This window comes from Papaver somniferum, chromosome 4, assembly GCF_003573695.1.
Source record: "Papaver somniferum cultivar HN1 chromosome 4, ASM357369v1, whole genome shotgun sequence".
In the NCBI taxonomy this organism is placed as follows: Eukaryota; Viridiplantae; Streptophyta; class Magnoliopsida; order Ranunculales; family Papaveraceae; genus Papaver; species Papaver somniferum.
This window is the reverse complement of record NC_039361.1, coordinates 157,182,727-157,210,281: the sequence shown is the minus strand read 5'-3', so window position 1 is coordinate 157,210,281 and position 27,555 is coordinate 157,182,727. Positions and strand designations below refer to the sequence as shown.

Below are 27,555 nucleotides of genomic sequence, written 5' to 3'. Positions count from 1 at the left end.
ACAAAAATAAAGGAATCAACAATCATTGTTGATACATAGAAAGATGTACTAAATCAACAACACTATACTTGTAAAAATTAGGGAACTAGAAAAGATCCACGCAATGAGAATCATTAGCAAAAAGAAAAAGCGGTTAAAGAATTGCAGAGCCAAAATTAAGAAAAGAGGTTGTTTCTGGTTAACAAAACAAAATCACAAATATTGACCGACTTTTTAGCTTACGATTACCGTTCTGCAGTGCGACACATCAATATTCACATCAGAGACGCCGAATTGCTTACAACTATTCAGCGGTGGATCCTAGAATGAATGCCTTGATCAGATTGGTGGGGAGAAAAATGTGAGGGCACGACGCATTTTTAATCCAGTGTGTAGCTTGGTCCTGAGCACGGTTGCCAAAGAACCCCTGCGTGAGCTACTCCTACTCGGCCAGCAAGTACTGTTGGTTGGCCATCACGCCTAGTCTACAAAGTCACAATATTTTAACCCTCAGCTTAACAAAATACGGACACCCCACACCGTTTCTCTCTTTAGAAATACCTCCCAAAAAACCAGATGGAGATTAACAACGATGAAGAAAATTCGAAACTTCTTCCCGCCAACGAGCCTGAACAGCAAGAGCTTTACTCCATTCCCATTTACTCAAGTAAGTAATCAGAACCCCTAACTTTGCAAAACCCTAATTTCGTCAAATTTCTCGTTTTTTCTGATAAAAACCCTAACTTTCATATAACTACCTAATTTTTTTTGTTTGCCCTCTTTTTTTCTTTCAGGTTGGTTTTCATGGGATGAGATTCATGAAATTGAGACAACATTTCTCAAAGAATTCTTCAAAGGGGCATCAATTTCGAGAACCCCAAAGGTCTATAAAGATTATAGAGATTTCATTATTAATAAATACAGAGAAGACCCGTCGAGAAGACTTACGTTTACAGAGATTAGGAAATCGTTAATTGGTGATGTTAGTTTGTTACATAAAGTTTTTTTGTTTTTAGAGAAATGGGGTTTGATTAATTTTAGTGTTATTACTTCATCTTCGCCTGATGGTGGTCACAACGCTTTGGCCAAAGTCAAGGATGAGGTTGACGAAAAAGTTATGGTTAGATTTGAAGAAGGAGCCCCCAATGGGGTTCGTGTAGTCGCGGAGCCAGGGTCTGTGAAGGCGGTTGCGTTGCCAAAGACTTTGAATGAGGATGTTGAAAAAGGAGGAGAAAATGGGTTTAGGTTACCTCCTTTAGCTTCTTATAATGACGTGTTTGGTGATTTGGTTAAGCGGAAAGAAGTTGTTTGTGGGACTTGTGGCGAAGACTGTGGTTCAGGATACTATGACTCTGACAAGGTATGTTGTGTTCAGATTGTTGGATTGTGTTTGTTTTACTTCCCTTTCTATTAAGTTATGGAATGATCTGTTAGTATTGACACGAAATACACTGATTATGCTATACCATGTGTGTCACTACGGTAGTAAACTACGAGTCTAATAAGTTTATTCATTAAAAATCGGAATTGACATAGTTTGTAAAGCTTGTTAACACTAGGACAGGGTTAATGTAAAGGCAGGATTATATCGATGTTTATTTAGGTATTTAAGAACATTAAATTAACATTGAAGTAGTTAAACATGGTGCTAAACTGTTGCATTATGTTATGGAATGAGCTGTTAGTATCGACACAAAATACATTGATTAGGCTACCATGTGTCTCACTATAAAGAAAACAACACGTCTAATAAGTTTATTGATCAAAAATCGGAATTGACATAGTTTGTAAAGCTTGTTAGCTGCAGGATAAGTTAATGTAATGGCAGGAATATATCGCTTTATCGAGACCTTTGTTGTAGGTATTTATAAGAACTTTAAATTATCGTTGAAGTAGTTAAACGAGGTGCTAAAGCTGCAAAAACTGACTAGTAATCAAGAAGCCAATCCTACTGAGAGTTCTTACTTCTTTCACTTTTGTATTTGCATTTGGGGTTCATTATTTTGTAAAACCTTATTAAATTTGATTTGTACCAACCAGTGTTTAATTAGATGATGTAGTTCAGTTTCTAGTTTTACAGAATTAAGTTTGTTTTACTTTGTCTTTGCCTTAACACTTTAGTTTATCAAATTGTTGTTACACACCGACTCGAGAGTACGTTGATCATGTCGTCACGTGTGTTACTACGATAGTTAACAAGAAGTTGAATAGGTCTATTGATGGAAAATGGAATTCGACATAGTTTATAGGACTTGGTAACATTATATACTTCATGTCAGTAGTCAGATGCTACAAAACAATTGGCAGGAATGTTTTTCTCATTGAAACTTTTATTATGGATATTTAAGGAACTAATTTGCAGTTCATAAAACCTGCGGGTAATTACGAAGCTTATCCTTCTTAGAATTTTCGCTTCTTTTCCTTTCTATAATTCCTTTTGGGGTTCATTATATAGCAAATGTTGTCAAGTTATTTGTGGTGACCAATGTGTAAGTTTTACAGTCTTATATTCTATGATAAACTTAATAGTATAGCAATCTCAGATTGATCTATCGAGTCCTGAACTTAGATCAATGACTAGAGATCTCTAGATTAAATAATATTGGCATGAAGAAAAGAACTATCTCAACCTGTTATTCCTGACAGTTTATATTTGTTCTTTTCAGCAAAAGGGGCAGGTACTCTGTGTAAAATGCTTCAAAGTTTATTGTGAAAGCAAGCCAGTTGAGGACTTCAACTTTCATGATAGCAAAGAAAGCGTGAATAATAGTGGAACTGATGCATGGACTGAAGCAGAGACTCTTCTTCTTCTGGAATCTGTTATGAAACATGGAGATGACTGGGATCTGGTTGCACAAGATGTTCAAAAAAAGAATAAGCTTGAGTGTATCTCTAGGCTAATAGAACTGCCTTTTGGTGAACTCGTGTTGAGTATGACCAATGGAAAGGGTGATGAAAAGAACACCACTGACGCAAACAATGTTAAATCGCATGAACCTTCTTCAGTTGGGCTTCAAGAGATTGCAAAAGAAACTATAGAAAAAGAGAATCACTATCAAGAACCTACAAAAGAGACTGTGCAGACTGCTGAGGTTGAGACTGAAGAACCTCCTTCTAAGCGAAGATGTATTGCTCCATTTGCAGATTCTGGCAGTTCATTGATGAAACAGGTAAAAATATGCTGTCACTCTTGATATTATTTTTATGTGGACGAGTCTTTGTAAATAGTATAAGCTATTGCTCTTTTCTTTCCCCCCTTCACTGATCGGGCAGAAACTGGACACTAAATATTAACAGTGTCTTCTCTTCATTAGATTGCTAAGTTATCCACAGGAATGGGCACTCGTATTGGAGCGGCAGCAGCGGAGGCTGCTATTGCAGCGATATGCGATGAAAACCCATATGCAAGGGTGATGTTTGAGGGTCAAGCCGAAGCTGATACTTTGTCTCCTATCTTGAGACATGAAGATGAAGGGTTAGATTTATCAACATGATGTTCTCACAGTTGAAAATATTTATTATTTTGCATGTCGGCATTCTGATACTGATACTGCACTATTTCAGGGCACCCGTTGTTGAAGATTTGAAGACAGGAGAAGGGTTAGTTTTATCATCATGATGTTCTCATAGTTGGAAATCTTTATTGTTTTGCATGTTGGCATTCTGATATTGATACTGCGCTATTTCAGGGCACCAATTGTTGAAGATTTGAAGACAGGAGAAGGGTTAGTTTTATCACCATTATGTTCTCAGTGTTGAAAATCTTTATTGTTTTGCATGTTGGCATTCTGATATTGATACTGCCCTATTTCAGGGCACCCATTGTTGAAGATTTGAAGACAGGAGAAGGGTAGTTTTATCGTCATAATGTTCTCATAGTTGAAAATCTTTATTGTTTTACATGTTGGCATTCTGATATTGATACTTCACTATTTCAGGGTACCCATTGTTGAAGATATGAAGACAGGAGAAAAACCCAGTGAATTAGGTAATAACTTTTCTTACCACTGAACTGAAATGTTGACAGCTCCATCTCTGAGTTTTCCCCTGTCCCTTTAGTGCTTCATCTATTTTTGCATATGCCTGCATTCTTGGACTTCCTATAGTCTCTCTGTTCTCATATCATCACCTGTTTATACTTGTGGCTACTCCTCGCCAATTTAGTGTCCCTGAACTGATGTTTGCCATCTTATAATCTGTTCTCGCAGAAACTCAGGAAGCCACGGCAGAGATGAATCATGTGCCTATAAAACTGCGAATTAGAGCTGCAATGGCTACTGCTCTTGGAACAGCTGCTGCTCATTCTAAGAGGTTGGCAGATCAGGAGGACAGAGAAATTGAACAATTAGTTGCAACGATTATTGAGACACAGGTCATTTTCTTCTTTTGTTTCATTCTCGTGGATTCATAATCCAAAGATATCAACCTATGGTCAGTAAAAACTAACTTGCTTTTACTTTGTTTGTGTTAATAGTTGCGCAAGACAAGTTTAAAGGTGAAGCATTTGGAAGACCTGGAGCTAATAATGGAGAAGGAATATGCCTACATTCAAGAACAGAAAGAATCTATCATGACGGACTGGGTTGATGTTCTTCAAGGGGTTTTCCGCGCTGGCATCCCAAGATGGAGAGATCGTTCCTCTGTAAGGCCATTCGTTAATAATGTAGTTTGATGTATGTTTCAGTTCATATGAATTCATTCGCTACTAGTAGATAGAGTGGGATAAGCAGCATACGTCAGAAAGGTGTAATTTTACTTCTATTCTAATCGATTATCACATGACTATTCATTCTAGTGCTTTTCTGTGATTGTGCATATTCATGATTAGACTTTTGGAGGAGACTAAGTTTTTAAGTTAGAAGTGGTGCTTTTTTTTTCATGTCAGAAGTAGTCAAGGGTTTCGAGTTGTAACTTTTCAATGTGGTAATAATTTGGTAAACCTCAAATCATCATCAACTATATACTAACACCACACATTCTCATGTACTCTTGTTATTTGTTTCTGGGGACAATGTGATTAGATATGAGCTGTGTGAGCTTGTGACAGACACTGACAAATACTACGTTACTATATTTAAGTGGTTACTTCGGCTGACTCTTCGTCTTTGCGCCATCTTGTCAAGCTCACGAGAGCATGCATTACTACAGACACCATAAACTCTCTTTTGCCGGAATATTATCTCATTCTGCATTTTGATGGGGATATTGCAATTGCGATTCTCGTGACAAGTTGGCCATTTATTTGAAAATCTTTGGAAGTCTATGGCTGATTTGGTTTCTTTGATAGTGTTATCTTTTAGGGTTCATGAGTGCTGTGGATTGTGGACCACAACAAGATTAGGAGTATTGGATGCCTTTCTTCTTTATAAACACTGGAAAGTGCTGTATGACTCTGAAATGACAATGCTCACACACAGCAACTTGTCAACTAGACACTTTATTTTTTTTGCATCAATGAAATGAGTGGAGCCATCAGAATATTCAACCTTAATTTTGGTTTACACATACTCATTATCCATTACCAACAATGATTAGCCAGATTCTTCTTGTGAGGACCATATTTTTGATTGTTTTAAAAAGCTCAGATTTGATTATGACATTGACTGTTAAAACAGTTTGAGCAGAAAGGTTAATTTTGTTGATTAAGACATGATTCCATTTAATCAAAAGTTATTAGAATTTCTCTATTCAGGTGCCATGTATCAATTAGAGGCAGCCTTCTTTTTTTTTTAATCGGTAAAGAATTTGGTTAAACTCGGGTCACTGGTATCATCAACTAGTGACTTTATCATGGTACTACGGTGACACCTGCACGAGAGGCATAGTGGCGAAGGTTCGAACCTCCGGCCAACTAGCCAAAGTAGACACCAAATTCACCATACAAATTTGACCAAGGCCATTTCTGTGCAGCTTAATCACAGAGCACCAGCATAGTTATTATTTACAGAAAATCCTTGAAAAGAGGCAGCAAAGAAATGTGTTTTTTACAAGCAGAGTTTACAAGATTATAAACCACAGTAATCAAGCCCCTTCCTAGCCCTAATAAACAGATCAACAAGAGGTTGAATCGGATTTAGTGTTCAAACCAAGCTATTATATGCCTAAAAGGAACCTACTTTAAACATTAACAGACACACTTGAATGCACAATGCTGCTGCGCTTGGACTTGTTCTCGTACCCATTCTTATCTTAGGAGTATGATCTTATCAAACCTAAGCTGTAAAGGAATTTCTCGGATCTAGTTCGAAAAAGAGTACCAAGAGATATTTTCCCACCTTCATCTTGTGGGGGAGATTTAGAGTAGATATCTTCTTTCACGTGTAGTACTGTCTCCCCGATTTCGCCTCTCACTGCCGCTATTGTTTCACTCTTAACTTGACTCCCTGATGCATCTGTCACATAGAACACATTCACTGCTTGAGCACCCCTGGTAGCTACTTCAGCTTGAGTCACTGAGAGCCCATTTTCTCTAAATATGCGGGTGACGTTAGATAGAAGTCCAACTTTGTCATCACTACATAATTCGAGTCTTATTCCCTGCATCATCATTCAAGTGAAGTCAACATATTAGCATCCATTAGATTGTGATGGAAAACAGTAAGTGGGTACAAAATACAGTTTTTATCATGAGAATATACCTCTGAACTTCGCCTCCGGACAGCAGCCTCAATGCAATGAACTACTCTTTCTCTTTCTGCTTCGGAACTAATAGGACACCCATCTAAATGTCGGATATAAAATTCCTGTTTAAGAAAATTGAATAACAGTAAACAGTTAGTTTTGATTCTACACACAAGTCTAATTCAGGGAATTTCATCACAAGTGGTAGGACTTTCCTCTTGCTCTAGAAGCATATAAAGACAAGCAACATCCTGACCCATTTGCAAGCTAATATTCGAGCTGGTGATTTTATTCCTAATCGAATATCAACACGTAATCCAAATTTAGCAACATGGGATTAAAAGCAAACCTGATAAGCTTCTGGTCCTTCAACAATGACAGTTGCATGGAAAACGACGTACTGCATATCAGTTAATGTGCAAACAGTATCAAAGAGTAATTTTGGTCTATCCTGGCACCTTAAGTTTACAACTGTATACCCCTTATCTGCACAATTCTCAACAGTAACAGACGGTTTTCTATGATCTGTCATAGGTCCACCATCAATATCGTCCTTGGCGTAATCACGGTCGGCATACATCATTTGATGAAGCCTCCTTTCGGTATGAGTCACGCCGACAGTAACCATTGTGTTTGCACCCCGTTTATCTACACCTCCTTTGACAACGTAACGGAGGAGTTGCTTGATTTTACTTAACCGGTCAGGATCATCAATTGGCAAACCATTCTCGACATCTGTGATATAGACAACCGATGCCATTCTTGAATTGTGGGTCCAAACTTCGGCACCTACCACATTGCATTTAAGGTCTGATAGAACAGCAAAGACCTCTGAAAGCAACCCTGGTCGGTCTCTTCCGGTTAATTCAATTGTTGTATGCTTAGCAGCAGCCTGAGTTTGGACACCTACGGATCTTCGCAGGGAGCGTAAGCTACATGCTCGTGGTCCCAATGACTGCCATCAAGTTTGTCAAATTCATTAGCAACTGAAACAGCTTTTAACAGACACAATTAACCAAACAAAACATAATCAATGCATATTTCAGAATATCCAATATAGAATAGACATGAATAACCAGAATTACAGTCCAAATTCACCAAACTATCTATAGAATTCTGTGACCAAATGAAATTGGAGACTGGTTCAGGAGATATACCTTTTGAATACGATCGATGACTTCGCCGTCAGCTAGTTTATTGCCATGTTGGTCTATTACATGAAAAACTAGAAACCAAAAGATAAAAATTAGGAAAATTAAGAAAAAAAGTTTAGAAAATTAAGAAAGATTAGTGATGAGATTAGAAGGTAAATTACCATCCATGAACCATTCACCATCAGAAGAAATGTAAGCTCTACTGATGGTAAGGTTCAAATCAGTCAAAACTTGAACCACTTCTAATAAACTTCCATACTTATTAGCACTATCCACCTGCACAATTTTCACTTAATTCTTTCAATTTTACTTCAAAATCCAATACTAACAAAAAAAAACCCATAAGTTTAATAATCACTAGATAACAATAAATTCTCTCCATAATTAGCAAACCTTAATCAAAGTAGCTTTCCTACTTGAAGTATTATCAATTGTAACCCTGTCAAGAAAAAACAAACACCAAAATCAACAAAATTCCATGAATTTAGAAACACCCCACAATTCCTTTTCAAAAACCCAGAAAGAATTATCAAAGAAAACCCAAAACCAAACAAGAATTCACAAAAACAAGTAGACAGAGAAAGAGTGGAAAAGAAAGAAGAACCTTGGAGGGTTCATTCTAAGAACAAGCTTTTCAAACTCATCATCCATTTCAATGGAAGGAAGTGAATAATCCATTAGAGAAGAATCAAGAGCGACCCTTTCTCTTCTTTCTGTTGAGTTTACAGTCTCACTCTTCTTCTACTCGTGAGTCTATGGTTTGTTATATCTGGTGCCTTTTGAATAGAGAAAACAGAGAGAGACACAGTCAGTCACTGAGAAAAACACACACACCCACAGCCCCTACCCATAAGAACTCACTCCTCAAATCTTCATCAGACTTTGTCTTTCTTTGCTAGTTGCTTACTGCCCTTTGAGTGTGTGGGTCCCACACATGACACCCACGTGGGGCCCGCCTTTGTTCTTCTTCTTCCTCCCACTTCCCATTTCTGAGTCACTCCTGACATGAATTCCCTTCATTTCTTTTTGTTTCCCTTTTCTTCTTTTTATTTGTGGAATTTGCTGTTTTGGTCATGTACAGTTGTTTAGCTGTTCCGTTACTGACAGTAGGACACCTGGTTTTTCAGTCAATGGGGTTTGACATTTTGATGATTATAATACAGTAGTTTCATCCTGACCGTATGATCTCTGTTTGACATGAATTGTGTGTGATTGATTTTGCAATTGGGCAGTGAAAGCATCAAATCTTGATGGGGAATGTGAGTCTGGATTTGAGGAATGAAAGCAGGTAGTGGTGATGAGGCCGGGGTATAATGTGGGTCCCAGCGTGTAAAATATCTAACATTAATGGTGTCTCTAATCTAATTCTAATCTAGGGAGATTCCTTCTGACTACCACCGAATGGATGTCTAATTTAACGAAAGGTTTAGTCAGGAGATGTAAGATTCTTTATAGCAAGCGGAATTACTCATGATTTATAAATGATATCAGTTTTACTAAGTGTTGATACCGTTTTATATAGGACAAAAAGATCTCACCGATCCTGACCGTTGGATCGATGAAATGATATCAGCACTTAGTAGGACTGGTATCCCCTTTATAAATCGTGGAATTACTCTCGATCCATTTGGTAAATGAGAAAGCCTATAGATCTTGCGGTTTCTGGGTTAGCCCGATCCTTCGAGATCACTTGGTGGAGATTTTGGAAGGGCTATTTGCTAAACCCGCCAACGTCTAGTTTTTTTAAATTCGAATTTTACTTTTTAGCTCTATCAATTACCACCATCTTCAAAACAATTCACTCACACCAAATTCACTTTTCTTGAATTTTCTCTTCTAAAATGGCTGAAAAGGCGATCACACTTTTTTGCGATGCAAAACTTGAAGCTGCTGTTTCTAAGATATGTAGGAGTTTTAAAAAGATTGAAAATTGTAAGAGGGAAGTGCAAGTTTTTGAAGTTGGTCCAAGAAAATGTTCCGCTAAAAGGCAAAGAAGAGTTCCAGTTTTGAAAGTTAACAACAAAAAATTCAAAAACAAAGGCGAAACTGTCAAAGAGCGCGTTGAATGGAAGATACGTCAAATGAAGATAAACAGGAGGCCAAAACTTGTACTCGATTTTTATTGAAGTTGTTTAGTACGTTTTATTATTGCCTAAGTTTATATCTTGTAGAATTGACATCAATGAATGAAAATAGATTTCCCCTTAAGATTAGCGAAATTTATTACAATTTAAACTTGCAAATAACATCAAACTATATTTTAATAAACCACAACAAAAAAATCAAACTACGTCAAATCCAGCGACATTCTCTTTGTGGAGTTCATAACATTCAAAATGCTTAAACTCTCTTCCGCTTTCTTCAGTAAACTTGGTCTAAGCGATGGTTTTCTGTAAAACAAACAACAAGTTCAGATATTTATGATGCAGTTGAGTCCATGGGGACAAAGGTAATAAGATACTCACCCGTTCTTCGTTGGAAAGTCCAGAACTGCTACGGTGAACCATCCACAAAACTTCCATATAATGTTTGACTTCCTTAGTGATGAATGCAATTCTTAGTTCTAGGCTCTTACTGTTTCTTATGGTTTCGTTCCGCGATGCTACAAAATGTCATAATACTCTTTCCCAGAAATGGTCATGGTTCATTGGTCTCATAATACGATGTAACCAACATCGAACAAGAGTAACATCTTCTTCCAGTGTAAAGACCGGGAGCGGCATTCGAGTGCAGTAATGGTGTGCTTGAGATGGACCATCTTTTAGAATTCTGAAACACCCTTCGTAAATAAAAGGTTTACCATGAGCATCCTCCCAATTTTCAAGAGCTGTTTGGATCACTTCATCTTCAGTTACACCGATGAACTTTTCTCGATCAATTTACATTACCAGAGCAACAAATGGCTGTAGTACAAGCCTAATAGATTGAAAACGAGCACGCAATCGAAGAGCATCTCGGTTTCCTGGGTTTTCCGTCAGTGAGACGAACATTGAAAAAATGTTATCCCAAAAATAAACGTCTTGATAAAGGACACCAGTGATTAAACTATGAAAAAAATATGCTTTGCATATAGTTATATTCTCTTCTTCAGTAAACTTGGGACCACGATTTCTAACAGACATTTCTGCAGAGTGGGAGAGCTTTATCAAAAAAGAAGAAGAAGAAGAAGAAGAAGATGTGAATTTGGAGATGAGAGGAAAGAAATTTATAGGTCGAGAAACACAATCAGAAGAAGAAGAAGAAGATGTGAATTTGGAGATGAGAGGAAAGAAATTTATAGGTCGGGAAACAAAATCAGGTCGTTGGCGTTTGTAGCAATAACGCGCGACTTTCCTTTAAGCGCCTGTTTGAATTACCAACGCCTGTTTTCTTGTTATAAACACGACAAACTAGAGGTGCCTCTCAACCAAACCAACATATTTCTTTCTCAAAATCCACCATGTTTTCTAAAGGCAAAGCGAAGCAAATATTATGTGTCGAAGCAAAAGAAGTTTGTCCATTATGTTTCATGGATAACCACATCAATATCCTTGGATGTATTCAAAGTGTACGCGGGAAGGTTTTTCACGCATCAGAATGGTGATTAAATCACAACCGGAAAAGCTCAGGTATTTTCAATATCAAGATCCCAAATGTCCATAAGAACCACATGTGCTAGATGATGCTATGAAGATTAAAGAAGGAGAAGAAGAAAAGATTGCAACACTCTGCAAAAACTTCAAAATTAAAGCCAAATTGAAGAAGGAGTTATTACACTGCATGCATTGTAGACATGGAGATCACGAATACAAACATTGTCCACAGATAATCAGTGCATGCTCAAAGCCCGGTTGCAAGACTTTTATGCATTTGCGGACTTCTTCTGAAGAAGACACATATGAAAGGTTTTTATGGGAATGTCCCAGGTGTTTTTTGGTGGAGTGGGATGATTGAAGTTGTAGGACAAATCGATTCACTATGGTATTACGTTATTACGATTATCTTCACATTTGCACGTCAGTAATTTAAATTTTTCCTGGATTAAAAATTGCACCACCAATATTAACATCATAAATAAAAACGTACTGCATTGAAAAACTACCACATCATACATGAAAATAAAAGAAATACATTAGATTAAACCAACTACTACATAGGCGTCAATTCTCGAAGGGTGGTGGAATTCCTATAATAGGAGATTGTATCTGTTGAGCACCCTAAGAATGTTGGAACAAGCATGGAAGTCGAAAGGACGACCGCCGTGAGTTACTGGCCACATCGCTAGAGTTTTGGGTTCCACTTCATGTACGACTTCACCGTTGAGCTTATTTTTGTGATTCTCCATTAGTAAAGCCATGAACTCCGATACTTTCATATTAATTAAACTAAAACGCTACGACAATCCGTGAGAATCATACCCATAGATGTTCCTCGTTTCAGCGGTGAACATTCTGTAAACTTTCTCCCAGAAAGTCAATGTCGAATCGGTTACATTCCTCATGACAGCATCTTGTGTGTGAAATACAAAGGCTCTACAAATAGCTAAATCCTCTTGTTGAGTGAATCTAACACCACAAACTCTGGGAGGCATTTTTGGAGATGATTTGAGAGTGAAGAATGTGTGAATTTAGAGTTGAAATGAGGAATATTTATATAATTCAAAAAATGTAGCCGTTGGATCACAAGATTTTTCAGCCGCTCAGATTGAGACGTTGGCGCCGTTGGGTTAGACGCTGGTGTTTTTACTGACAACGCGCGTCAGTACTACAAGCGCTGGCGTTTTTGTTACACACTCCAGCGTTTGTGACAAGTCCGCCCACTTTTAGCACATGCGCGCGCTGGGTGTTCCTTCTCGATGTTCAAATCAACAATTCTGTTGACTTGAACATCCATTTTCCATGTTTGTTCATCCCATAGTGGAAGCAAAATGAACAAACTCCAAGTTTGTTTATTCCATAGGAACTGCTCTCATCGTGTAAATGGCGATCATAAATACACATTTTAAGAGAACCTTTGGTTGCGACCTAAGGGTTAATTCCGTCCCAAACTAGTTGACTTCCGAGGAGCATTAGGGATGTTCGCATTTGGAGGAACGTCATCGAGCATGCTTGTGGTGGAGGATTGGTATTGGTCATTTTTTATTTTTTTGAAGCATATATTGGTCATGTTTGTGTCCAATATTATAAAGGGCATTGGTTTGGATCTGACTAATCGTTTAATGCACCCCAAGTTAAATGTCTTAGAGCATCTTTAACAGAGAGTAGATTTATTTATTTTTTAATGACACGTAGGATTTTAGACCCTCGCTTGGTATAAATTCATCTCTAACAGTAGGGTCCTACAAGTTAGGTGGGACCAATTATTAAATATGAAGGTGTTCAAGAAAGTGTTATCTACACCTCCGGTTGCACCTCCACGTCATGTATTTAACTAATTTTCATTTAATTCTTAGGGTTGAAATTCTCATTGTTGGAGATGATATTTTACATATGAGGTCTTATATTTACTCTATGTGTAGATCCCATAAATCAAAGGACTAAATTAAAAATCCACATAGGATTTTTTACACCTTCTCTTCGAGATGCTCCTAGTGTTTGCTTTTTTAATTTTGTGATATTTGACTGGGCCCATATACCTAAACTCAGGAAAAACAAACAACTTTCTGGTTTGAAAACAAAGTGGAACACAGGCCCATGATTTTCTTCTATCTCCAAGCTAAGTTTCCGAGATAATTATTTTTCCTTTTTTATTTTATTTTTGTGAGCGAGGAAAGGTCGAGATTTTGTTGCACCAGAATCCAGATTATAGATACGATGAGACTACACCTCCTTACGAGTAGTATCACTTAGAATCACGGATTGAGCTGTTTTGTCCTTCTTTCTTGTCTGCACTTTGTATTTTGAGGCGTTTTTCTTCTTTTATACGATGATTGTTTTACTGGTACAATTTGGAATCTAGCTCATGCCACGAAAGAAGTAAGCGAGGCATCATAGATGGTCCATTGTTTGTGCAGCGCAATTCTCGTCGTTCGTACCTTCGCGTTGATCTATTTTTCAGTACGGTGGGATTTGTAGTTTTTATGCTTATGTCTGGACCAAACTTTCTAAGTTTACGATGTTCAGATGCTTTTCGGTTATAGACAATGGAAATACATTCGGCAGACATGTACAAGATACTAAATAATAAAAATAGCAGTGGTAAGCTGGTGCCATTGTAGTACAATGGTGACCGGAAGATGATACCAGTGACATGAGTTCGAAACTCACAAGCATCATAATTCTTTATAGATGAAAAACGGGCACCTAGCTCAGCTGGTCATCCCCGTTTTCCAAAGTTTCATGCGTTTTAGGAGGTCCTAGGTTCGAGTCTCCAATAGCGTAATATTGCAGGAATAAACATGGAAGGTAGAGTTAGCTTGCCCCCCTTGTGACACAATCTCAGCTCCCAATCCGCTTCGGCTCCTTTGGCTAGGTTATCCATGAGGCTCGCTTGTAGGCTAGCACAACAACTTGTTCAATTAATGTAGTAGTACGTTGTCAGGGCTTAACTTGTTAGGCTTCCAACTAACTAATGTAATACTCTTATTCGACTATCTATTAATAATAATAATAACAATAATAAAAATAGAAGTGGTAAAGAAAAAAGAAAAAAAATAATAATAAGTGTTAAAGAGAAAATGACGGATGTATCCTAAAATCACTGTTGTTTTTGGAATGGTCACGGTTATCAAAAATACTCCCTCCTTTCAAGATATATAGGCCGAAAATAGATTTTTGCTTGTTCAATTAGATAGAGTTCATGTTTTACGGTTATTTTTGACATATACGCCCCTATTAATATTGCATGGGTATTAACAAAATTAGTTTGTTACATATTGGGAATATGGTAGGGATAAATTAGGAAAAAGTATAGAAATTTGTGAAACCTATATTTTTATCTTAATCTAAGATGTCAGAGAACTCCGCCTATAAACAGATATTCTAAGACTGCTAATGGGGAGTACCATTTTGCTTGGGTGTACTAATATGCATATAGGACAAAAAAGTATTTGTCTTTGGGTTGGTACACCCCTAAGTAAAATGGTACCCCCATTAACAGCCTTGATAAACAGGAACGAAGCCATGGATTGACTAACCCTGGTTCTAGCCTCCCTAAAATCATGAAAACCATCAAAACAACCTCGTAATTATCATATATTCTGAATTTATCCCACCTAGTGTTTTGGATTTAACCATTTATGCCCACATGTTTCTATAATTTTTTTTGTTCATTTAGCCCATTTTAGCCCATGCGTTTTTTATAAAAAAAATTAATACATGCAATCCAATTAGGTATTACATATTCAATACAAAATTCAATCAAATCGGAAAATCATGCAATTTCTAAAACCCGTTTTTAATGAAATTCTAGTTTATAACAATGTAATAAAACTTAACTTTTAATATTTCTAACCGTTAGATTATGCTTTATTTTTAGGTAAATATTATATATTGTTTTTGTTGAGCTACTATAAAAGTTTCATGAAGATCCAACCATGGGAAGTACTCAAATGTACGTGATATTTCCAGCTGTGTCCACAGAAACGTGAATTGAAACAATCATACGACATAATGTATATCTTTTTATCTAGCCGTTGGATTACATTGAAATTTTGTTATGCTTAGCGTAATATTTTGACGAATTTTCTGTAAAAATTTCATCATCATCGGATATGTTTACAGTGTTTCCGATCACCAGAATTGGATGATGAAATTTCCAATTTTAGAGTTAATAATATATTTGGGCCTCTATGATAATGGTTTCAAGTTTATTATCAATGGGCCTGAGTACTTCATATATAATGGACCATATATGTGCACATTTGTTAATCATGACCTAGTCAACCGAATGGCGGGCCATCGTATTATCCGAGACAAGTACGACGGACCTCAATCAATATGGTCTCACCAAATTCCTTCTTCTCCTTATGGTTGTTCCCTGTGGAAGCATATCACCATCAGGCACAATTGGTAACATCTTTTTTCCTGATATCTATTGGCAATGGCTGCACAATTTCGTTTTGGCTTGATTCCAGCTGGTCTTTTCACTTTAAGAGACTCCTTAAAGAAGATGGAGCAGGTATAAGAGAAGTGTAGTTTGGTATGATAACTAGTAAAATGATCCATCCCAAAAGGAAACCACCCAATGAAGCAGCACATTAGATGTAGATGGTTTAAAAGGTTCTTCAAAATTTCTTATTCTTTTCCATAAGAAATTTTGGAAATGATTTATTTCTTCTACTTCTCCTCTGGTCTATCTCTGAAAATTATCTAGAAAAAAAAAAGAAAAAGCAGAAAAATACAATCTCTCGGAAATGTTCTTCCTAAGAACAGGGATGGGAATTATTAATCGTGGCTTGTCTTCTTTATAGGATTTGAATTAAAAAGTTTTACTATGATTCTTAAGAATGGACCCCTGTTAGTTGCTTTGATTTTTAAAGTTGGTGTTTTGATTTGTCCGTTGGATCAATTTTGTATTTCTTTCAGGCTTTCTGGGACTGATCTCAATAATTTTTTCTTGATTCATTAGTATGGTTTCATTTTGTTTTTCTATGTTGGGTAGTTTTTCACTTCACCTTTCTTTGCTCCCTAATTTCGCTGATCCTAAATCAACCCATGGGTAAGTCCTACTTCGGTATTTTCCTTGCTTTTAACCCGATCGGTTCACTTTTTCTCTTCTTCAAGTCTTCTGTTCAAGTTTTTAAACCCCCAAACTTTTCCTTGCTTTTTAGTTTTTTTTTTGAGCTCGTAGTTGATGATTTTTTTCTTCATGGTTTAAAGTCTCCTAGCAAAGAAAAGCAACAAGACAGAATCAGTTTGGTTGGGCTATACATGGGTCCTCTTCTTCCCCACTTCTCTTTTGTTTTTTTTCGATCATATTTTTATTTGATATTTATCAGTATTTTTATTAAGATGCATATTATCCAGGTTCATTAGCTTATGCAATTTCTTGTCAGTAATTTAACTTACCCAACTAGTTAATAATTAGTCGACTCTAGTTTTCTCTTTGTGATATTTGCTCGCTTCTTCGTCCTTTTTGCCGGAGGTTTTTAACATCTCTTCCTTGGAACATTTTAGAGTGGACAAGAAACTAGGTTCATTAATTCACACACATCTTGTATAGGTTTATCATCTTTTTAGTTTTAGTAATTTCAATTCAGTTTCTTTACTTTCTAATTGGGTTTAGTTACATATTTGTTTATTATCTTTTTCTTTGTAATGTATTGTGTCTGTAGAAGGTCAGTTTTTAGTTTAACCTACTTTTGTGTTTCTTCTTGGAATGGGAAAATGAATGTTCCTGTGAAACAACATGATGCTGAAATCAATACTGGCTATGTTCTAAATGGTTGTATTTTTTCAAAGATGTAACTCTCATCGACAAAATCTTTGATTGTGGAAAAGGCTAAACCGTCATCCTCAATCATTAGGAAGAAATCTCTTTTCTGTACAAGCTGTCCTGACACTTTTATCAGACTTGTTCGTGATAGAAGGGCTCAGGAAACCTTTTGGATACTGCTATCGCGAGCTAAGAAGCTCATTCTTCACATCTCGTTTGTGAAACCATACATACTGCCAGTATTAGAAGACTACTCATTGGGTACCGATGGAGGACGAATGCTTCCTAAGTTAATTAAGAATTATAAATATTTTGGTTCTTTGCAATTTTAGTTTTAGAATCTTCGTTAAGACTCATCGCGTTGTGATCTTTTCCTTAGTCAAGGTTTTATCCATTTGGTTATGGGTTTTCCTTGTCAAGGTTTTTAACGAGGAAACATATGCGTGTCCAACACCTTCTGGTGGTTTTATTATCAGAAAATGGGCGATTTGTCCAAAAAGGTACTTTTCCCGGTTCAGATGGACGGAAAATATTTTTAGTTGAAACATACTCTATTACCATTCTCTATCCCACTCCTTAACATCAGTTCTCAATATTTCTTCTCGTCTTATCCGTCGTCTCCATAGAAACCAGATCCAAAAAAGCTATTACCATCTCTCGGTGTCCATCAGCTCTCCACCTCATCTTCTCCATTATCAAACAACAAGTACCATCGTCTTCTTTCTACACTGTCTCCATTATCAAACACAGTAACATCATATTCCTCTACCATCTCTATTTCCTCCACAATCACTAACACCACCATCGACATCATCACCTTTATCCAACAACACCATCATCAGTACCAGCACCGCCACCATAATAAGGGGTTTCTGTGAATGCATAATTTAATTAAAATTTCTCAAATTTATTAATCTAAAAATTTAGGGTTTTGTGTTAATTCGATTTCAGAAGATAGAAAATGAAGACTATGCTCAAATTGGTAAATTTCTTAACCTTAATTGTTTTTTGATTGCAATTGATTTCAAATTTGTTCAAATCTTAATTACAATCTTAGATGAGCTTGTATGTTAATGTTTATATGTTTACTCTGATTAAAATGAACCTGGGTTCGTCATGTCATGATTTCGTCTAGTTTGAAACTAAGATGAACTTGGACGGTGATAATGTTGCAGTAAGTGAAGATGGTGGAGGTGTGACAACATGGAAAGTGGTGGTGATGGAGGAGCAGGAAATGGTGGAGATGACATCGTTCTAGGAAGCGTCGACACTGATGATGGTAAATGTGACGTTAATGGCAGGATTGTTCAGGATGAACTTGGTTTCAATTACGAGGCATGCCAACCATGCCAGCCGTACCATTGTGCCAATGGAAAACCATACCAGCCACATCTCCACGCCAAGGCATGCCAACCATGCCAGCCGCACCACTGTGCCAATGGCAAACCATGCCAGCCGCACCACTGTGCCAATGGCAAACCATGCCAGCCACATCTCCGCGCCAAGGCATGCCAACAATTCTAGTCGCACCATGCGCCAACGGCATGCCAAACCCTTGGCCCCACCATGCCAAGCCGACCGCACCTTGCCTTGGCCCCAACCATGCTAGCCGCATCATGCGCCAATGGCATGCCAAACCCTTGGCCCCACCATGCCAAGCCAACCGCGCCTTGCCTTGGCCCCACCCATACTAGCCGCACCATGCGCCAATGGCATGCCAAACCCTTATCCTCGCCATGCCAAGCCAACCGCACCTTGCCTTGGCCCCACCATGCCAAGCCGTCCGTACCAAACCCCTGGACCCACTATGCCAAGCCATCCGCGCCATTGGCCTTGTCCCCACCATGCCGGCCTTCCCCATGTGGCTACCAAAACGAAGGCGTGCGACGATCAACGGCCACCCTTCCATCCTGGATGCAAATCCTAGCCGTCCAAGGCCTCCAAACAACGCATGGTAACCTTTGGCCCAAAACCCTAGTTTTGGCCACGCCAAACCGCGCCAAGGCATGCCATGCCACATGTGCCAATGGCATGCCAACCACCTTGCCACGCCACACCATTCCGGCCTTCCCTATGCGGCTACCAAAACGAAGGCGTGCAACGATCAACGACCACCCTTTCATCCTGGATGCAAATCCTAGACGTCCAAGGTCGCCAAACAACGCATGGCAACCTTTGGCCCAAAACCCTAGTTTTGGCCACGCCAAACCGCGCCAAGGCATTCCATCCCACATGTGCCAATGGCATGCCAACCACCTTGCCGCACCATACCATGCCGGCCTTCCCTATGCGTCTACCAAAACGAAGGCGTGCGACGATCAACGACCACCCTTCCATCGTGGATGCAAATCCTAGCCGTCCAAGGTCGCCAAACGATGCATGGTAACCTTTGGCCCAAAACCCTAGTTTTGGCCACGCCAAGGCATGCCATGCCACATGTGCCAATGGCATGCCAACCACCTTGACGCGCCATACCATGCCATCCTTCCCCATGCGGCTACCAAAACGGAGGCGTGCGACGATCAACGACCACCCTTCCATCCTAGATGAAAATCCTAGCCGTCCAAGGTCGCAAAACAACACATGGTAACCTTTGGCCCAAAATCCTAGTTTTGGCCACGCCAAACCTCGCCAAGGCATGCCATGCCACATGTGCCAAATGGCATGCCAATCACCTTGACGCGACATACCATGCCGGCCTTCCCTATGCGGCTACCAAAACGAAGGCCTGTAACAATCAACGACCACTTTTTCATCTAAGGTGCAGATCTTAGCCGTCCAAGGTTACCAGCTAACGCATGGCAACCTATGGCCCTAGTTTGGTCGCGCCTAAACAAATCCAAAACCCTAACTTTTGGCCGCGCTTAAACTGGATCACATTAAATCCATATTGATCATACTTTCATGCCATTGGCTACCAAACGAAATGTTGCAATAATCAATGGCTACGTTCCTCTTAAGATGCAAAATCTCGACCGTTGAAGGTCACCACCGAGCCGGCAAGTCTCCCAAGTTCAACTTGCCAGACAACAACAACATGATACATGTTTTCCACGAAAACACTCAAGACATCAACACATGTCACAAACTGGGGGATGCTCATTGGGTATTGGTTTGGCGGTTTACAGCGTGCGGCATACACTACGCTCGTTATAAGAAAGTGTCATAAGGATGAGGCGGTTAGTAAATACAGGGAGTAATGGTGAAACACTTTCTTTTATGGAACATTAATTCCAAGCGTTACCGGTTACCACCTCCTCTCATTTACTCACCCGTTTTCCATTTCTTAATGAGGCCAGAGTATGTTTCACTCCGACTTGTATAAATAGGTATTACCTATTTCCACCGAACAACAAGTTCTGGTCAGGAGCATACAACACTCTGAAAACGTTTGCTAGCTTTCCCATTTTTTAGCTTCCCACTTTCTGATACAAGTCACAAAACAACTACTCTTCCAGAATCAACTATTCTGGTCTCAACACTCTCTTTGCTTCCCTCCCCAAAACCAACCCTTCTCCTCCTCTTTGTGACCGAAGCAAGTCTGGAACGACCATTTCTTGGTTTAGGCTGGATTTGTACAGATTGATCTCTCGAATCTAAAGTACTCCCTTGCAGTACATTGTTTAGAGTTTAGACTTGTTTCTCAACCACACGCCCGAAATTACCGAAATCGGCAGAAACCGTTTCACCCTCAAACACTATCGTAGATAGCTCTACTTCTATTGTAATGTCGACTCACTTTTACCCAAAAATCCAGGAAATCAAAACCATAAACTAGGCGTTTCATTTGCCTTTCAAAAAAAAAACATAAAAATAAGAAGTTCAGAAGACAAAAATACATTAAAGGAAAGTTTTTCAACAATGGATTGCTCTTCTTAACAAAAGCCTCCTTCGTGCTTTGGAGAGCCGCCCTCTTCAACTTCAGCTTCTTGGACAATTTTTCGACTTCCGCTTCCTGCTTCTTCACCATATCCGCAGAAGGACCTTCGACTGTTTCAACTAGCAACTTTTCAACCTCCGAGAAACTGTCAACGAACCAAGGAACATTGAACTCGAAGTTTGCACACATGTCACGATGGAACCTCCAGCTCGAGATTACATCCTCAGGAACAATATTACCGGTCACGTTGCACATGTCGTCAATCGAAGACAAAGCTTCCTCCACACGCTTAACCAACGCAAATCGACTAGTAACCTTCTTGGTCATGGCGATATGTATGTGCTTTCCCATATCTTGGTGTATAGCACCGCATGTTTGGATGACACGCTAAATCCCCCGATCAACACATGATCCGGATAAGGAACCAGGTATGAAGGGTTGAAAGTGGCGCCCGCGTCTACATCAGCAACCGACAAGGGATTCCTAACGACAATTGCACCTGCGACCATTGGAGTACTCTCCATTGTCTGAGTCACAACGACGTTTTCATCTCGATCAACATCCATTTCAAGGTCGCCCGGTGCGGCTGCCACAATTGGAGACAAAGCTGTATCACCACCAGTCTCCGTCTCAGGGCCATCTTCAGAAACGGTTTCCCCCTATGACATCACAGATTAGATATTTTCCAAAAAGAAAGAAAAAAAAAACATGCGGGAGACTCACTGTTTCGCTTTCAGACTGGCTAGAGGAAGATTCAGCACTGATGTCGGAAGAACTACTCTCGGCATCACTGAACTCTGAGCTTTCATCCTTCTCGGGTTCCTCATCGCCACGGATAGCCTCAACACCGCTACCCTCCGTCTCGAGAAGCGATGTTTTCTGACTACTTGCAAGTTTGGTAAAGGCGTTCTCGTTGCTGAGACCCTAGGCAAGATACAAATATGGATACTCAGGAAAGAAACAAGGATATACACGATCCAACTAAAGTCAAGAGGAAAATCACACGTACCCACGTATTGGACGAACTGAAATTCGGTAGGGCTATCGAAACAGACTGGGAACCATCTGCACGGCTTTTAGATCTTCGATCCTTCACTTGGGGACTATTTTCATTCGGGATAACGGATTTTCGCTTGGGCGAAGAAGGATTCCTTAGCAGTGGATCCTACGCTAAAACCGCAGGAGAAGGCTTACCGCGACGGTTTTCTACCACATCATTCACGAATCCATTAAAAACGAGAAACTCATTCTGCCAAAATATGTTATATTTGGAGGTTGTTGATGGATTTCGTTTCGCAAGCAGGAAAGGGAGAGTTTTACCCGACACAAGAACAGTAGCATCGAGAACAGTTGGCAATGAGACTTCTGGAACAACCGGCTGATGAACAAGTGGGACCCCTTGATCAAAACCCATACGCCGAGCCGCCCTATAGATATTGTAAGAGACTGCTTTGCAAGATCCTCGAAATAAAGACGACACATAACCGGGCGTGCAGCTTCGCATGAACACCATCTCTCCAACACTCATATCCTCTTTATTAAAAGATAAACACATGCTCGGAGCAGGATCAAAGGTACTGATCTGAGTGATGGACGCATGCACCGGAGCCCATGGACGAAAATTGACTGTGTGCGCGTTGTCAAGGAATCCAACCAGGTTCGAACCAATCTTTGGGCGCCTATTCGACCAACACAGTATCCTAGAGCCACCCCAAGACTCGGGAAGTACGACCAACGGTTTTGGAGCATACCTTTCGAATTTCTCCCACAGCCACGCTTGGATAAAGGCGACATAAATATACGAATCCACTTTCATGTAACCATTTGAAGCGCACATGTCCGCGACCAGCTGAGCCAAGTGTGTGTACAGAGAACCAAGAAACAAGCCGCCAATAGGGAGAACGACACCTTTTTCCAATTTTATGGAAAACTTGTTAAGTTCCTGTCTTATCTCCTTCTTACCCGAGCCGTCATCGAAAATATCTCTGGATAACCAAAGAGCCAAGAACGCCGCGACATGAAGCGTACTATTCTTCTGATTCAGCTCCAACCCATCGGGAAACCACTGAGACACACCAGCCATAGAAGCACCTCGTCTCGTTTTCTTTCCGAACGAATTCTTTTGATTTTGCAACCAGAGCGGTGCACATTTCTTTTTCATCTGCGGACAATTTGACATTGAGGTTTCCTATTACAGAAAGGTTCAGCAACACGGCCACGCTCTCTAAGGAGATAGTCATTTCACCCCACCTGCATATGGCCGTGTGAGTTTCTGGACACCATCTGGAAATAAAAGCAACCAAGCCTGGAATATCTTTCCTAATTTGAAGCACTGCGGAAGCCGCGACAGCATCAATGATCTGCGCCTTGGTCAAACTGGCTTTTACACATTCCTGGCTCATCATGAATCTCATCCATTTCTCAAAGGGACGCAACGGACTCACAGATATTTTAAAGTCAATAGGAGAAGCATGATACTCTTTCCTCTGAAGACAAAACCTTATTACACCTCCTGGACGAACCGACCAGGGCTCTCCTTCACTTTCCAGACCAGTCAGAATAATCGACACATACTTGGGATGATTTCTCCTAATCGTGGCGGATGTTGTAAAAAATTCATCATCTATGATTGGCTTTGAATTGCCAACATCTTTCGGTACGGCAGAAATTTTCTCAAATGACATCCTAACGAAAATTCTCTCACGCTACTTCCACCTTCGAAATAACTACAATGGAACAATACGAAGAGAAATTATTACGGAAAGTGCATGGAAATTATTTTATCAGACACAGGAGATCCATCCTGGACGCAAGCCAATTTGTTTCAAAGTCATAATGCGCATAGGAAAAGAAATGGGGACTGACAGACCCTGCATCACCTCCTCATGCCAAGACCGTACCCTGCAGCGGGAAATTTGCTCCCGGCCGAGGAGGCGCGCCCCACCACGGGAACCATACACGGTCACACCAATAAAAAGGAGTAAACCCTAGAAGCTAGGTTTTCTCGGGAATGGAATGACAATTACCAGCTCATGCATGCCTACTTTGCACGGAAATTGAGGCGGCCAACATCACTACGGTATTCACGCCTAAATGTTACTACAAGTTCGTGCAAAGCATACCTACGACTAGGATTCATACCAACGCAGAAGGACAACATTTCTACAAGTTCACTAAAAGGTACGCCTACAGCTAGGGTTTGCACTAACACAAAAAAAAAAAAAACAAGAAAAGCAAGTTAAAGAGGAAGTGTTGGAAGACATACCTGGGATTCGCTCGTCCGCTTTACTGTTACCACACGGCCAGAATAAAAAAAAAAATAGGTGTGAAGTAAAAGGAGAGGCCGACCCTCCTTTTATAGGCGTGATACTTGGGGGTTTGAATAAGGAAATGACTTCCTATTTGAGTCAAGTAAGGAAAAGAGGCAACTGGGAACGCGAAGACCAATCACCATGCCAAGATCGTCCGCGCCATTTCCTTGGCCCCACCACGCCAAGCCGTCCGCCATGCTTTCCTCACCAGGACCGCGCCATGCCTTGGCCCCACATGCCAAGTCGTCCGCGCATGCTTTGCCTCACAAACTGTGCCATTGCCTTGGCCCCACCACGCCAAGCCGTCCGCCATGCTTGCCTCGCCAGGACCGCGCCATGCCTTGGCACCACATGCCAAGCCGTCCGCATGCTTTTCCTCACCAAACTGCGTCATTGCCTTGGCCCCACGATGCCAAGACGTCCGCGCCATGACTTGCCGCACCAACACCGAAAACTCTCCAAGCCAGCGTCATGATGTTCCCTAACCCATCCAAGGTGATGCATAGACAAACTAAGCCTACGATCTTCATCTCACCACTTCACGGTCTCCACCACGAATAGAATCTACGCAAGGCCGCCAAACACAAGGATCATGGACTCTCCTTACCTCTCGAAAAAGGTTAGTCGGACCTTCCTGACCATCTTTCCACGACTTGTCGTTTCGATTTTTGTCCTTGCCCGTCTCTATCTTATGCTTACCTCGCAACAATGCTCATGTTCCGAGCTAAGCAGGGGACTTAATGTTGATGGTGGTTTTTATCTTAGAGTTAAAATCGTAAAATCGTACAACTGACATGACGTCACTATGACCATTAGCACATTTATTGAATCGATCAGCATGCCTACATAAGAATTACCAGGGTACCTTTTTTTTTATGTGTCATGTTCCACGGCAGAACCCTTAACATTGACCGACATCATCTATGCCAAATCCTAATTTTCATGCTACCGCGCCAAGGCATGCCAACCATGCCAGCCGCACCACAGTGCCAATGGAAAACCATGCCATCCACATCTCCGCGCCAAGGCATGCCAACCATGCCAGCCGCACCACAGTGCCAATGGAAAACCATGCCAGCCACATCTCCGCGTCAAGGCATGCCAACCATGTCAGCCGCACCACTGTGCCAATGGCAAACCATGCCAGCCACATCTCCGCGCCAAGGCATGCCAACCATGCCAGCCGCACCACTGTGCCAATGGAAAACCATGCCAACCACATCTCCACGCCAAGGCATGCCAACCATGCCAGCCACATCTCCGCGCCAAGGCATGCCAACCATGCTAGCTGCACCATGCGCCAATGGCATGCCAAACCCTTGGCCCCACCATGCCAAGCCAACCGCACCTTTCCTTGGCCCCAACCATGCTAGCCGCACCATGCGCCAATGGCATGCCAAACCCTTGGCCCCACCATGCCAAGCCAATCACGCCTTGCCTTGGCCCCAACCATGCTAGCCGCACCATGCGCCAATGGCATGCCAAACCCTTAGCCCCACCATGCCAAGCCAACCGCACCTTGCCTTGACCCCAATATGCCAAGCCGTCTGTACCAAACCCCTGGACCCACTATGCCAAGCCATCCGCGCCATTGGCCTTAGCCCCACCATGCCGACCTTCCCCATGCGGCTACCAAAACGAAGGCGTGCGACGATCAACGGCCACCCTTCCATCCTGGATGCGAATCCTAGCCGTCCAATCTCTCCAAACAACGCATGGTAACCTTTGGCCCAAAATCCTAGTTTTGTCCACGCCAAACCGCACCAAGGCATGCCATGCCACATGTGCCAATGGCATGCCAACCACCTTCCCGCGCCACACCATGTCGACCTTCCCTATGCGGCTACCAAAACGAAGGCGTGCGACGGTCAACGACCACCCTTCTATCCTAGATGCAAATCCTAGCCGTCCAAGGTCGCCAAAAAACACATGGTAACCTTTGGCCCAAAACCCTAGTTTTGGCCAAGCCAAACCGCGCCAAGGCATGCCATGCCACATGTGCCAATGGCATGCCAACCACCTTGCCGCACCATACCATGCCGGCCTTCCCTATGCGTCTACCAAAACGAAGGCCTGCAATGATCAACGACCACCCTTCCATCTTGGATGCAAATCCTAGACGTCCAAGGTCTCCAAACAACGCATGGTAACCTTTGGCCCAAAACCCTAGTTTTGGCCACGCCAAACCGCGCCAAGGCATACCATGCCACATGTGCCAATGGCATACCAACCACCTTCCCACGCCATACCATGCCGACCTTCCCCATGCGGCTACCAAAACGAAGGCGTGCAACGATCAACGGCTACCCTTTCATCCTAGATGCAAATCCTATCCGTCCAAGGTCGCCAAACAACGCATGGTAACCTTTGGCCCAAAACCCTAATTTTGGCCACACCAAGGCATGTCGTGCCACATGTGCCAAATGGCATGCCAATCACCTTGCCGCTCCATACCATGCCGGCCTTCCCTATGCGGCTACCAAAACGAAGGCCTGCAACAATCAACGACCACTTTTTCATCTAAGATGCAGATCTTAGCCGTCCAAGGTTACCAGCTAACGCATGGCAACCTTTGGCCCTAGTTTGGTCGCGCCTAAACAAAGCCAAAACCCTAACTTTTGGGTGCGCCTAAACTAGGCCACATTAAAGCCATACTGATCATACTTTCATGCCACTGGCTACCAAACGAAAGGTTGCAATAATCAATGGCTACCTTCCTCTTAAGATGCAAAATCCCGACCGTTGAAGGTCATCACCGAGCCGGCAAGTATCCCAAGCTCAACTTGCCATACAACAACAACATGCTACATGTTTTCCACGAAAACACTCGAGACATCAACACATGTCACAAACTGGGGGATGCTCATTGGGTATTGGTTTGGCGGTTTACAATGTACGGCGTACACTACGCTCGCTATAAGAAAGTGTCATAAGGATGAGGCGGTTAGTAAATACAGGGAGTAATGGTGAAACGCTTTCTTTTATGGAACATCAATTCCAAGCGTTACCGGTTACCACCTCCTCCCATTTACTCACCCGTTTTCCATTTCTTAATGAGACCAGAGTACGTTTCACTTCGACTTGTATAAATAGGCATTACCTATTTCCACCGAACAACAAGTTCTGGTCAGGAGCATACAACACTCTGAAAACGTTTGCTAGCTTTCTCATCTGTTAACTTCCCACTTTCTGATACAAGTCACAAAATAACTATTCTGGTCTCAACACTCTCTTTGCGTCCCTCCCCAAAACCAAC

The 27,555-nt window shown here is 41.0% G+C and overlaps 2 protein-coding genes across 5 annotated transcripts; one reads left to right on the top strand and one right to left on the bottom strand.

The window, feature by feature from the left end:
* The first annotated feature begins 506 nt into the window (after positions 1-506).
* On the top strand, positions 507-4,858 carry LOC113271706 (SWI/SNF complex subunit SWI3A-like). Of its 4 annotated transcripts, XM_026521609.1 has the most exons (10): positions 507-646; positions 774-1,339; positions 2,646-3,149; positions 3,294-3,454; positions 3,544-3,579; positions 3,669-3,704; positions 3,794-3,829; positions 3,918-3,967; positions 4,188-4,351; positions 4,454-4,858. In XM_026521609.1, exons 1-10 carry the CDS (start codon positions 556-558, stop codon positions 4,649-4,651), a joined length of 1,842 nt encoding a protein of 613 aa, XP_026377394.1. In that variant the 5' UTR covers positions 507-555; the 3' UTR covers positions 4,652-4,858. The 4 variants fall into 4 exon arrangements, with proteins under 4 accessions (XP_026377394.1, XP_026377395.1, XP_026377397.1 ...); XM_026521610.1 differs by lacking the exon at positions 3,669-3,704; XM_026521612.1 differs by lacking the exons at positions 3,544-3,579; positions 3,669-3,704.
* Positions 4,859-5,913: 1,055 nt separating this feature from the next.
* On the bottom strand, positions 5,914-8,615 carry LOC113271705 (ACT domain-containing protein ACR4-like). The gene is made up of 7 exons (XM_026521608.1): positions 8,359-8,615; positions 8,148-8,193; positions 7,916-8,030; positions 7,758-7,825; positions 6,950-7,555; positions 6,618-6,722; positions 5,914-6,516 (listed from the first exon to the last, which is right to left on the bottom strand). The coding sequence occupies exons 1-7, from the start codon at positions 8,430-8,432 to the stop codon at positions 6,169-6,171; spliced, it is 1,362 nt and encodes a 453-aa protein (XP_026377393.1). The 5' UTR covers positions 8,433-8,615; the 3' UTR covers positions 5,914-6,168.
* Positions 8,616-27,555: the final 18,940 nt, after the last annotated feature.